This window comes from Gavialis gangeticus, unplaced genomic scaffold, assembly GCF_001723915.1.
Source record: "Gavialis gangeticus isolate Ggan-Ray unplaced genomic scaffold, GavGan_comp1, whole genome shotgun sequence".
In the NCBI taxonomy this organism is placed as follows: domain Eukaryota; kingdom Metazoa; phylum Chordata; order Crocodylia; family Gavialidae; genus Gavialis; species Gavialis gangeticus.
In genome coordinates, this window is record NW_017729024.1 from 77,553,299 (window position 1) to 77,567,450 (window position 14,152).

Sequence of the window (14,152 nt, forward strand, 5' to 3'; positions counted from 1 at the left end):
TGAACCCGTGCTGGTTGCCCCTGAGCATGCAGCTCCCTGCTGGCCCCTCCTGGATCGGCCAATATTGATTCGATATCCGATACAGCTGCCATCAGCTGGTAAATCTGGTATGGTGGAAGGGGAGAGGGGAGGGGAGGGAAGGGGCGTGGTAGGCAACACCCCCCATGGTGAGGGAGGGGGCAGGCACTGGCTAGCTGGAGTGATGGGGGAGGCACAGGACAGAGGCATGGCTTGTGGGGTGGGGGCAGCTTCCGCCGCTGCCTGTACCCCAGGAGGGTTGGGGCAAGGGGATGTACCTCCGGATCTGCACGGCACAGGGCAGGCAGCAGCTGCAGGGTGGAGCTGGAGCCGGCGCTGCGTGGGCCTTTTCTTGCTGGGGGCTGGGCTCACAGCAGGCTGTCTTTCCTGAACAATTTATACCCATTCATGACAACTCCAGACATGCAAGCTATCCCACCGGGTCTCTGTTATTTGAATCACATTACAGGTCCAGGACTGTATGAAGACTTCCAATTCTTCATGCTTGTTCCTCAGTCCGACTTCATGTAGACATCTGAGGTAACTAGTTGAATGCCCTACTTTCTCAGGAAAAAATAAGAAGGCCTCCTCCTGCTTCTGCTTCCCCCAGGTCACCTACACGACATTCTGGATCCCATAAGTAATATTCTAAATCAAGGATTAGCAACCTGTGACCCAGCTGCCACTTTTGGCCACTGATAGTTTCATAGCCCTCCCTGCACTGTCTCTCACACTTCCCAGCTGCAGCTTTCACTTACCCTCACCACCACTTGCCACCAGGGATGCAGAGCAGAAAAATTTGGCAGCAAGGGTAGCTGCAACATAGCAACAAGGCACAGAGCAGAGGGGGACCACAGCATGTGACAGAAGAACGCACAGGATAGCCCTGCCACTGTGTACCACCAATCCTCTCCCTCAATACATGCCACTGACGTCCAGATTCAAATCTCTTAATGGGCTAGATCCAGCCTTCGGGCCATAGCTCTAAATATACAACAATATCCCTGTGGTGGGTACATATTGCAACAGTTCTCACTCAAGAGATTTAAAGAGACGAAGAAACCACAAAAATACTAATCAGTATCAAATAAATGATCTGAGAACATGCTGTCTGGCAAGATAGTATGATAAAAATGATAGGAGGCAAAAAAGGCAAGGTTCCCAATTAGAGGAATAAAGTAACTTGTCATTGAGAAAATGAAGAGTTCCCACAGCTGGCAACAATTTTCTGTCACCAAAGTTCATTAAAACAAGTCTTCTGCAGTTATCATCCTGTCTTTTTTATGCATATTAAGTCTTCCCCTGTCTACCATCAGCTAGATGCAAAATTCTAATGTTTTCCTGCTTCCATAGTACACTTCTTCCAAACTGTCACAAAACTTCATTTCTGCACAATGAACAATCCTCAAGACTACTAAATCTGCAATTCCTGAATTTAGATGCACTGACACCTGAAATAAAATCTTCAGTTGCAATAAATCTGTATTTCTTGCAGACTTGCATTGCAGAATGCCAAAATTAGGAAAATACACAATTTTCAAAGCATTAAACTAATTGAAGCTTTAAAAAAAATCTGCAACAATTTCAAGACGATCACTCCTCATGTTTGCTCCCTAAGACCATCTTCAGTTCTCCTCTTTTAGGCACTTCTTTTTCTGATGTTAGCTGGTCTTGAAGTTCAACCCAAAATCAAGAGTCTTTAATAAATGTGAAACAGAAACTTTATCTGAAATCTTGGACATGAAAATACACTGAATACCACCATGATAAAATCTGAAAGAAAAATACCGAGTGAGCCAAAAATAAATTCATGGTGTAACCAATCCAAGTCAGAATCAGGTAATCCACACACTATGCATTAAGAAAATATGAATGCCACAGCTAATTACACCATTGGCCTCTGAAATAAGCATGCTGCCTCCAACAGTGTCAAATACTTGAGTGTGCTTCACACTGAAAGAAAAAAGAACAGCTGGCCTGTCATGCACGTGAATTTTTCCCTCCAAATCTCTGAAGATGATCCATTTACAGCTTGCAGCATACAGACTCATGACAGACAGGTAGGCAGAGAGACATAAAAGAAACTAACTTAAAACTTCTTAAATTACTCTAAACTAACCATATGCAAAGCCTCTTGGCTTTAATGCACTGCAACAAGTTTGCACATGTCTAATAAGAGAGCAAGAAAAAAGCAAAATAAGCCTCTAGGAAACTTTTATAACATAAGCCATTCTCTTGGAAGATCAAAGGACTAATAAGGATATTCCATCCTAGCTAATGAACAGAAAAGCTTTTATCTAACTGCCAACTATCAATTTTTATTCTTTAAACATCATCTAAAAGCTGGCAAAATTGTAGCTTAGCTAAAGAAAATTATAACTGCTTCATGACATCACAAAACATTGCCTCTTCATGTGGGGCTTAAGAGGTCAGAGCAAGATTATTATTATTTTTTAAATTTTTGTAGAGTTTTACTTGCTGCAATGGTACTAAGAGTATGTATCCTGCAGGAATGTTTTCTACCACATCCATAATTAGGCCTCAGCTTGAGATTAACAGGCCAAACCTGTTTTATCTGTATTTCTTAATTAATCTAGACTGATGTGATAATACTACCACAAATGAAAGCATTTAATTGAGAATGTTCTTCCAAAGTGCTATCAGGAATGGTCTTAAACATGCTTACAGACCAGAATGAGATAATAGTATAAACCAAACTATTAAATATGTATGGACATTATATCTCTATACAGATCTTAAATGCGGGATTTTAGAATATTAAAATATATTTAATACATAAAAGATAGTATAAAGTCCAAAGTATACACTATCATATACATAATATTGTATAATGTGGCAGATTATGGATACTATATTATGATTTATAAATATGTAAAATATACGTATAGATCATCTGACATTAAAATACTTAAAAAGGTATTTTCCCACAAATGAGAAATGCTTTTACTTTTCACAAGCTGTCCAATCACCATAATCCTTTTCTCAGCTAAAGGGAAACAATGCTCCAAAATGGGCTTGTCTTTGACCCATCAATTTCTATATCCCCTCAGGAATTAATGATACTATGTTTTGGACATCACACCTAGAGATGAGCACGAACTATAAAACTGGCATCTCAAACTCAACATGAACATACACTTGGGTGCTTTTGTACAGTTTTGCTAAATTAGGGGTAGTCAACTCATGCAAAAACTGGTATGAGTTCTAAGCTTTTCCAAATGTTGGGGTCTTCAGAACAAAGGTTATGGTCTAGGCCTGCCTTTAAGCAAAAAAAATTACACCAAACAGAAGAGTATGACTTCACAGCAGGATCATACAAAAAGCAGCGAAAAGATGTTGGAGAAAAAATAGATCTTGATCAGCAACTTTTGCAATTTTGATGTTTATGACTGAACAGTGTCATGGTCACTAAAAAGCAAAGATAAGTTGCACATGCTAAAAGCAAGAGTATTCAAATCTTCAGTGAGTAAGCTGTTCTTCCAGTGACTCACAAAAGGAATTTCTTACCCTATATACAGCACACCCTATACACAAGTATAGTGTGAGGTTGGGTATTTACTTTCTGCTAAAGCAGTGGTCTAACCCTCTGGCCCCATGAGCAGGATGAGTGATCCAGGGCTGGTCTGCAGGCCAGATCAGATCACACCCTGTGGCCCCACACACCAGATCACACCTGTAGCCCTGGCCCCACATGCAAGGCTGTCATCTGGCCCACAGGGATTATAAATTTGGCTACCACCCCCCTGCCACCAGATTTCCTGAACCATGGGGAGCCCCACGGGCTGGATGACATGGCTCCGTGGGTTGGATCTGGCCTGCAGACCAGAGGTTGAGAGCCCCACTGTTCTGCTTTACTAGCAGCCAATCTTTTTGTCAAATACCTGTTAAAAGATGTTCTGTAGCATTTGTTTTAAAATGCGTTACACCCTGTCAAAACAGGAAAGACAAGTTAACAAATCACAAACAGTGAGAAATGGGTACAAAGTGCACCAATTTTCCCAATAGTTCTCTCTTTTTTGCCATAAATCAAACAAGTCATTCCTTCCTCTGCTGCAAAAAGGCTAGAATGACTCAAGTTAGCAATACAGTACAGACTAGTGTTTCTCTTGGCCAACAAGAATATTTTCTTACACATATAAACCTACATGTGGTGCATGTCTCCTGCCAGTCAGAGGTTTTCAAATTACTTAGATCATAAATATAATCTATAATAAGAAACAACAATAACTGACACATATAGCAACTTTCACACTCAAAATCCCAAATTTTACAAGCTAAAGCATATCTTGGGGTGAAAGACACCAAGCTATTTTGCTATGCACTTTTATAACATGTGCTACTTAGGACAGAAAGTAAAACAAATCCATTAAAACTACAGGGAAAATGTGAGATAGGCAGATTTTAATCACCAATTTGGAATCTGGCCAAAATACCCATGAGTGCAAAATGTCACGTTCTGACTAACAAACCTGAATGGACAGGACCTCGGTTTAATATTTCATTTAAAGTCTGTATTAAAAAAACTGAATCCCTTCCCTCATGCCAAATTAATTAACTCCATTAAGAAGCTGTTGTGTATAATAAGAGATGGATGGTATATTTATCTTGATATACTACACAAGTTAAATAGAGTTCAAATATTCACTTCAAACCTTATAGCTGGACTACAAAGCACAAATATTTACATACAGTTGTAGAGAAATCATTATTTTTTCTTACATTACAAACATCCCACCCATGAAACTGAAAAGCCATAAAGAACCTTCCTGGCACCCTCTTTATACATCTTAGATTTGCATTTGAACTAAACAAAATCATTTTGTGGGGTTGCCATTTGCAGTACTGTAATGATCCAAAGTACAAATCTGTCACATTTCCAGCATTTGCAAGGGAGAACAGGAAGGAAGGAAGATGTCATTTGGCCTGAGTAAGTTAACATTTCCCTCCTGTACAAGAAAAATAGTAAGAACATTCAAAAAGCAGCATTTTTCCTACCCTGAGGTTGAAATCTGTTTTTACTATTCCCATCACATAACAAATCTATGAAATGTGTAGATCATCCTGACACTCTAGTTACATGTACTACAGGAGCTGTAGTGGCCAGTTGTAGACAACCTGAAATAGGGAAGATTGTTGAACTTTTACCCCAACCCATCACTCTCCTAGAAGACTTTCTATGGCTGGAGGCCTGCCAGCTTCAGCACATCAGAACCCTATAATGAATCGTATCTGAGTAACTAGCTCCTGGCTTCCCAGTGGCATAACTGATGCTACATCACTATTTACTTGACAGCATTCTGAACAGAAGACATGTTAAGAGATGCAGTAACTCCACAAACAGGCACATTTGGAAGAACATTAAAAAATATTCTTGTTGTAATTCCATCTGACAGTAAAAAATGTAGATCACAAATCCAGTCTGGGAACTCCAACAACCCCCAACTCACATATTATGCTAGACAGCAAAAGAATAGAAAAGAGACATGTCAATTCATAAGGATCGGCAGTTGCACGCGAACCAACAAGGACATCCAGTAGTAAATACCACCACAAACTGACACGGCAGCAGCTGCGTTCACTAGCTTAACCAAGTTTTGACCTTCAGAAATGCACTAATTTAAAAGATCAAACTAAAAACCTATATTTGAAATCTTTAACTGAACAAGAACCTGAATATATGAATATGAAAGCTGGAAATCCACCTGAAATAGAAACATAGGGGTCTAAATGCATTTACAAGCAAATATCATAGGGAAGTACTAGATATTAAAACAAAAGCATTTATGACAAATGCAAGAGTTCAACTCTCTGTATATTCACAGTTATTCAGACAAGGAGATGATAATAACATGGGTCGTGTCCAAAACGAAACCAGAGCACCTGCGATCATAAGCATGACATTAGGCAGTTTGAAAAACATGGGAACAGGACTTACTGAATCAACCCTTTCCACTAAAAAATATTTGCAGAAGGGACACTTATGTGACTGAAAGAGGACAAGTAGCAAGTGTCCCAAAACAGATGAGGATAACGGAGGTCCTAAGCAATATTTGAAAGCATAAAAATAATTAGGTTTGGTCACAGCATTAATGGATCCCAATATCTAAAGGAAACGCCAATCATGTTTCTTTTCAGATAGAGTAAAAGTCCAGATAGTATATACCAAAAGATTATTTTCTGCTAAATCTCTTAGAACAGTGGGTTAAAATACATATCATTATAGTATCACCTACCAGAAACAAGAGGCAAAGAGCTCTGAAACCCTGCTATGGATTACCTAATTTCAGCTAGCATCCCTCCAGTCAAAGGAAGTTCTATAACTGTAGAGAAGAAAAATGGTGGAAAACAAGAGAAGCAATATACTTGCCCTCCCCCAAAACACACACACACACACACACACACACAAAGGGAAGCAGGCATGCAAGGTGAGAAGGGAAAAGACTACAACAAAAAAGGATTCCTAAAGGCATGGGAATTCAGCACGAAGGGCTCCCAAAAATCAGAGAGCAATGTAGGACGCCTATAGTTCAAAGTATCCAACAGTCAACCTGCATATCTCTATAGGTCAGAAACCTGGGCTGATAGAGACTGCACAGATGCCTTAATCCAACACTGGAGATTCATATTGGTGTCGATACAAAAGCAAAATGGATAGGGAAACCTTTCAGTCCAAAGGAAAAAAAAGACAGGAACAGACAACCAGGGATTCTCAGAGGAAGAAAGGGACTCTTATATGATAACAGCACAATTAACAAGGAATATGTACTAAATATCCAGAGACAAGTTGCTAGAAATGTGAAACTTACTGAGTTTAAAAAGAATATATGCCAAGGCATGTACAAGAGTATCCTACTCCTGGCTAATAGCTGCCAGAAAATAACAGACACCAAAATGAGAACTACAAGACAGCAGAGTATATACGTCCTTCATTGATGAAAGATGGCAACCAAGCTCAGCAAGATCTCCTAAACACCTGGGACAAAGGGTGGGGCATTACATTGGGAGAAGCTAACCTAAATGTGAAGTGCAAAAAACACAGGGTACTTGGAGCCTATGAACATGCTAGAGTGTACCTTAATAAACAAACAAACCCCTTGAACAGTGAATAACTTGGGATGAAGGACAGTTTATTAGTAATGGATCAGTCTTTTCTTAATGTCTGACTTAGAAACCTGTTAACTGCTGCTACTCAGAAGAAAGGTATGTCAAGTCAGTCAGACCAGCTTCTTTTTGAAGGAAAAAGATCAGTGAAAAAAATCTGACTATCTTCTTAGCCCAACTTGTTTTATTTGTATGCAGATTGGTCCTAGAACACAGGTGGTCTTGAATAGCACATGAGCAATTTCTGTTGCTAGTCAGAAGAAAGATAACAGGTATCTAAGCCGGATTAAAGAAGAAACGGATTTATTACTAATAAATACAAGTTCATCTACTTCACTATGCAATGTAAATTAAGGATGATATACTCACAAGAGCTGATCTAGTCAAATCCTGGGAAAATATGAAAAAGCTGCGCTACTTTGGGGTACATTTGCACTATAACTCTGTAGCTTTTAATTAAATACAGAATAGATAAAGTTAATCACTACATCAGTTTCCTGAAAACAATTTATTTACAGTGACATCAGATGTGGGAATAATGAAGAACAAAAGCAATGATTTTTCAACCCCAAATGGCTTGCTTCTCATGTTTACCCATAAGCTTAATTTAAAGCTGAAATTCTGCTATTCCTTTGATTTATTCTCAAGCTTGATATGTAATGCAAATAAATCATCATATCTCATTCTCAAGGGTTTTCTCTTTTGGAAGGAGAAAAGGGGAGTTGGCCATGAATTAAATTAATTATGAACTGTTGTTAAACCACAGTTCAGGATGGCTTATGGTCTGTTTTATTCCTGACTGAGCATCTGGTCTGTGGAGTCAGATGAGTAGACGCTGAGCTCCCAGACTAACAGTAAAGACACTCACTCATAGACCTGAATTAAGTTTCCAGTTAAAAAAACATTGTTTCCTGTTCTTGTCCATTCTTTAAAATTATAATGTACCAAGAAGCTACATTTTAGAAATAGGTTACTTACGTAATATGTTTTTTGTAAAATACAAGACATCTCAGATAATATTTATTTACTATAGCATTTACCAATCATACAAAATCTTTCCAAACCATTTTCTTTAAATTACAAGATAGCTGGTAAGAAACTACTTTTATTGCTAACATGCTGCCTTCACAGACTATACCAAGAATCTTTAGATGTACAAACTACTGTTAAGCTTTATTACAAGGCCATGTTTGTTAAGAGATCCATTTATATCAGTCACGTAAGGTAAGTTTTTCTGTAACTGTTTCAGCCTCTTGGCCTCTATAACAATAATCAGTGCCAACAGATATTTGAGTAACACCTCAAATTCTGCCAAACCTTCTTATCAAGGATCCATTCCATGTTAGATTAGGAGACAGGAGGTGCGTCTACACAAGACATTTACTGTGCAGTACACTATTTACTTGTGTAGTAAACGTCTTGTGTCTACACATGCACCCCTATTAGGCTGGAGTAAACTAACTTACTCTGCAGCAGAACACAGCTTGTAAATACAAGTACTATCCTGCTGCAGAGTAAAAAAACCCTCTGCAACAGCACAGGTAGACATTACCCCAGCTGGTTGGAACACGAGGGTGCTTCAGTGTGGCCAACCCCACACTGAAGCATCCTTATGCACCAACTGGCCCCTATGCAGCACATTAAGCCAGGGGGAGCAGCCCTAGACTGACCCCTGGGGTTCCTTGCCAGCTGGGGCTGTTTTGCCCTGACTCAACATGATGCAATCCCAGGCGCATGTGAAGACCCAATAAACTCAAGAGCAATAAGCTCATTCACTAATATGCACATGTAGATGTACCCAGATACTACAGCTTCCAAGGTAGACTTTCAAAGTCTTTTTTAACCGTGTTATAACAACATTTAAGTAATACCGTTTATTTAAAATTGAGGTGAAAAGAGGTCTTCAGAACAGGTGTTAAACTTCCCATTGAATTTAATGGTGTAGAACAGGATCCAAAATTGTATAGTGCCCTTGCCCTGCCCTGATCCTAGGAGGCAGCAGCACTCCATCTCCACCCACGTGTACCCCCTAAGCAATGTTCCCTCTAAGGTGTAGGGATCCATGAGCATGCCTGTTCGGTCTGTGAGCGTGCCACTTTGGTCCCACCTCCCCCTTTTGCTAAGCCTGGATCCAGACTATGCTAAGCCTAATAGACTAGAATCCTCATGTCATGGATCCTCATGCAATGGATTTTGCAATAATCCTCCAAGCACAAGACTGGGGGCTGGGGAGCCGAGCAGTTCCCTGGAGCCAGTAATGGGGCCTCCCCATTCATGATGCAGAAATCTTATGTCATGGTTAGACAAAGTGCTTTGGGTGAGTGTGATATAATTTACCCAAAGCACCTTGTCTGCCTATGTGCTTAGACTAAACACAGCTATAACCAGCACCCCCAAACTACATCAAGGTTAGGAATGATTCCTTGCACCTGCTCCTTTTCCTCTGATGCAGACACAGGTTCTGCACCATCCTGCTCTACCCTGCACACCTGAGATCTGGGGAAGCCAAGTTCTGCATGTGTCCCTGCTCCAGGAGCGAGGAGGCACATGAACTCCAGGCTGGGGAGTGGAGCAGTTCCCCAGAGCCAGCAGAGCCCAGCCCCCGCCCCTTCCTCACCTCCAGGAGTGAGGAGGCACATGGCCTTGGGGCTGGGGATTGAAGCAGTTCCCCAGCACCTGCACAGCCCATGCCAGCCCCAGCCCCCACCTCCGGGAGTGAGGAGGCACATGGCTTCGGGGTTGGGGAGTGAAGCAGTTTCCCGGCAGCAGGCCCAGCCCCAGGAGTGAGGAGGCACTCGTGAAATGAGGAGAGACCGCGCCAGCCCCTAGCCCCTGCCTCACTTTGCAGTGCCGCAGCCCAGCTCCTCCCAGGGCGGGTGCGTGGTGTTAATAAGTTAGTGTGCGACACTGTATTAAATTGTATGCCGCCGCACACGCGCGCACCTTGGAGGGAACCTTGTCCCTAAGACCAGTCCAAGTACCCCCAGGGTATGTGTACCCCCAGTTGACAACCCCTAGTCAACATCAAAAGAAAAGGGGTCATCAAGTAGACTGAGCACAAAACTGTGGACCAAGAAGTACCTGAGCGAATCTCCACAAGCCCTACTTTTTCTTTGGCTTGAGGAAAGCCATATTTAAAATGGAGCTGACAACACTTACAGGGCAAGGAGGTTGTAGAAATTCTATCGTCAATAACTGCGATTACTGAAAGGCAAGATAGTCATGGACATTTTAAGCAGTAAGTTAGACATAACTATTGTTTATTAGAGTTAACAAATCTCTTCCAGGTGCTTCATTCTGCTTTTTATGGGATGCAAAAATTATAGTATTATAAATATATCCTTTTAGTTTTCATTTAAATAGATACGCAAATAAATTGTTGAAAAAGTTTCCAAAAAGTAGTCTCAAAACAAAAAACCCCAGCTGCATATATTGGCTGAACTGTGTGCTCAGTGTACTATCTCCAAACAAAATCAGTGTAAAAGCCCCATGAAAGAACCTGGATTCCTTTGCTGCAGATCAGCAGGATCCCTGCTGCTCAGTGGCAGCTAAATGAATTTGGAATTTCTATAATATATGCATTCCATATGGGGCAACTAATACAAACTTTCAAGGGATAGCAGCAGCTAACTTATCACATGGAAATAAATCTGGGGAAAATGCCTGCAGACAGTCTCTGAAGACACTGGTTATTAGAAACAGGGCACCTTCTTCAATAAAAGATCCAGCATCCATCAGGTTTATATGTATTAATTAGCATATAGATGTCTCCTGTCTTAATCAGTGTTTACCAAGCAAAAGAAAGTTTGTTCAAATAACACCAGCAACTAGGTCCTACCTAAGCACCAGATCACTGCGTCTGAAGACCTGAAATGTATTAAAAACACACTGTAACTCATTAGCTAGGACTGCTAGCTTGTATTATTCTTCTGGACACCCTATGTTACTGCTCTGTTAAGTGTTTTTATAGCAGTATGGTGTAACAGGGAACCTGTACCCCATTACTGGGAGAAGGCTAGGGGACAAGAGTAGTGTCTTTGTAACCCGAAAGATACAAACAATACAGGAGGGGAGGCAGGCAATAGGGTTACTAGGGTGAAGCCTCGGGAAGCAAGCAGCCAAAGGGGAAGAGGAGACAGGGTTTCAGCAGTTAGCAACAGACCTGCCACAGCTGTACTAAAACCAAGCAGGGCTGACCAGACCAGACCAGACCAGAGAGAGAACACTGGGCTCATGCTGCATGACAGGATGGACCACCTGGAAGGGGAGGGGCTTACCAGTATAAGAGCCTTGCCCTCAGGCCAGCAGGCTCACTCAAGCCCTGGTTGGGGAAAGATGAGGACCTCCCAAGCAGGCTGCTATGGAGTCTGAGGTGGCAGAAAAGGGAGCCCTGGCATACAGGCAGAGAAGCCTCCTTTTTGTTCTAAGTTCATCCAGAGTGGGGATTATTTGAGTTCATCTTGTTCTTTGTTTTGTGCAAGGGCAGGCAAAATATGGCCTATGGGCTGGATCCAGCTCACCAACTGATTGGATTTGCCCTGCAAGTGGACAGTGGCTCTGGCAGCTGTGTGGCGCCAGGCAGCCGGGGCTGCTTCCAATGTGCCTGGCGTGCTCTGTCTCTGGGCTCGGGCTGCCATCAGTGCAGAAACGGAAGCATGAACCCGCTCACAGCTGTAGCATGTCCCTCCCATACCTCCTACCCACCACGTCCCCTCCCGAATCTGGACCTGGCAGCTGCTGGCTGTGTCCACAGCTGCCCAACCACAGCTGGCAGCTTCTGGGTCAGGGAACCAGTAGTTCTAACTGGGCATGTGACCCACCAACAGATAACAGCCATGGTTCTGGTAGTCTCTGATCCCTCCATCCACTAAATGAGTTTGCTAGGCACAAAGGAGAGCGCTCCAGGACTCAGGGGCAGCCTCCCAACCAACAGAGAATGAACATGGGTTTGCCAAGTAAGACAGAAAGAGTGGGGTTATACAGAGGACCTGGAGTAGGGGCAAGACTAGGGTGACCCACAGACACACCTCACAGAAGTCCTCAAGGTCTGTCCTGCCACATCTGGTTACTGCACTACTCCAGCGCATATGGAAATCAAAGCAAGATAAGCATACAGAAATCACGAAATTTCCAATAGGTCTAAGCATCTGGCCAATATTAAACCAAATGGACAGATTTTACCAGTATAACATGGGAAATACCATGAGCAGAGAATTTAGAAATGCAGCCTGACATACAAATTATAAAGAATGAGAAGCAAAATATGAATTCAAGAGCCCACTTGGAAAAAAATAAGCAATTTTTGTATAGAAGTGATCAGGCATTGAGGGGAGAAGGGCTGGTGAGAGGAGAAAGGGGACTGACTGCATCCTTTGAATAAGGTACTGGCTATTGCTAGAAACTAGATAACGGACTAGTTGGACTGACCTAGCCCAGCACCAACCATATACTAAGTTCTAGGGAAAACAGAGTTAGGTGTCAGCTAAGAAAAGTAAAAAGTTGCTTGGTGAGGAAGATAGCCTTAGTTTCTCCTTTATTTTCATATTTCAGTATATGTATTTATTCAGGCTTAGTTCCAAAATTGTTGGCACATTAGCCATCCACTGAAGTGCACTATACTGGCTGCAGAAGGCTCAGTGTGTGTGCCCATGATTTTTAGTTAAAATTGTTCTATGTTTATTCTAATCTACAAAAGAGGTAACCAGTTACCATGACAAAAGGCACCTTAGACATAGGATATTATCTAATGATATTATGCTACAGAATATTTGCAAAATCCTTTAGGTGAAAGCCTGGCCCCAGTAAAGTCAATGGCACAATACTCATTGATTTTAACAGCCCAGGATTTCTTCATTCATTATTTCTCACTGGAGGAATATCTGGAATTGTACCTACCCAAACTGTTATCGCTGCTAGTCGGCCAGGATGCTATTCTATCTCTTAATTTTTTCTTTTTACAAGAGTCATCTGATTTCACTGAAAGCTCTACTTCCTCTTTCCTGATTTCTCGTACAAGTTGCATGCGACACTGAGTAAAATCCTGAAAGGAAATCTTCCCATTTTCATCCGCTCCCAGTTGGTGCATGATCTCAGCAACAGACTCTTCCATATTCAGCTGGCGGCACACCATCAGCAAGTCATTCCTGAGAATTATTTTTTTTTAAACAAGGAGGAGAGGAGAAGAAAGGAAGAAAAAAAAAGCAATTTAGTTCATAAAAGAATACAAACCATGTCCATTAATTCACAAACACTGAAATCCAATAAGGTAACTTTGAACGTTGTCAATCCAATAAGGGAACTGTGAGGTTGACAGATTTCAATCACAGGAACGATGCCTAAACAAAGTTATAAATGCCTGTTGTTTCTTGGCAAAGCTGCACAAAACAAACCCTGACAAGCCTGCGTGTCCAGACTTCAAAATATCACATTTGCTAGGAAGATTTAGGCTCCTATTCAGATCCACTGAAACAAAATGCACCACAGAAAGAGGAAAATATAATAAATGATTATCATTAATACATAAATCCCAAACTTCATACAGTTACTAACATTTTGATTAGCAGAAACGCATATAGCCTAAGAGAACTGAACCTTGCTATTTACAGCATTCTCTAAGGAAGTTCAGAGGAAAAGCATCATGAATAGATAATATTTAAATAAATAGCCTCTCAAAGACAGGACAGAGCTATCATTTCAGCTAGGAGAGGCGGAGAAAATATCCTCTTCTCCTAAAGAGTAGTAAGTTCAAAACAAAAAACTAGGGAAGAGAAAGAAAGTAGCAGGGCAGAAGGGGGAAAGTATTACTTTGGATATTTGACTTGAAGCCTGTTCCCAGACTTTCTGACTACAAAATCCTTTAAAAATCTTAGTTGCTCCAAACATTCAAAACAAGTTACAAAATGAGAGGAATACTTTTCTTCAGTCCTGCACTCCACTCCAAGTCCCTTGAAGCCAGAAAACTGTTGTAACAAACCTGATTTGAAGGACAGCTACAACTGTGCATACCATTTAG

The 14,152-nt window shown here is 41.4% G+C and overlaps 1 protein-coding gene across 1 annotated transcript in view; it reads right to left on the reverse strand.

Moving 5' to 3' along the window:
- MCC (mutated in colorectal cancers) overlaps window positions 1-13,308 on the reverse strand; it is a 377,421-nt gene extending 364,113 nt beyond the window's left edge. Inside the window, exon 1 of the mRNA XM_019517272.1 lies at window positions 13,036-13,308. Within this exon, the coding sequence (XP_019372817.1) occupies window positions 13,036-13,270 (235 nt within the window). The 5' untranslated portion in view covers window positions 13,271-13,308. The remainder of the gene's footprint in view (window positions 1-13,035) is intronic.
- Window positions 13,309-14,152: the final 844 nt, after the last annotated feature.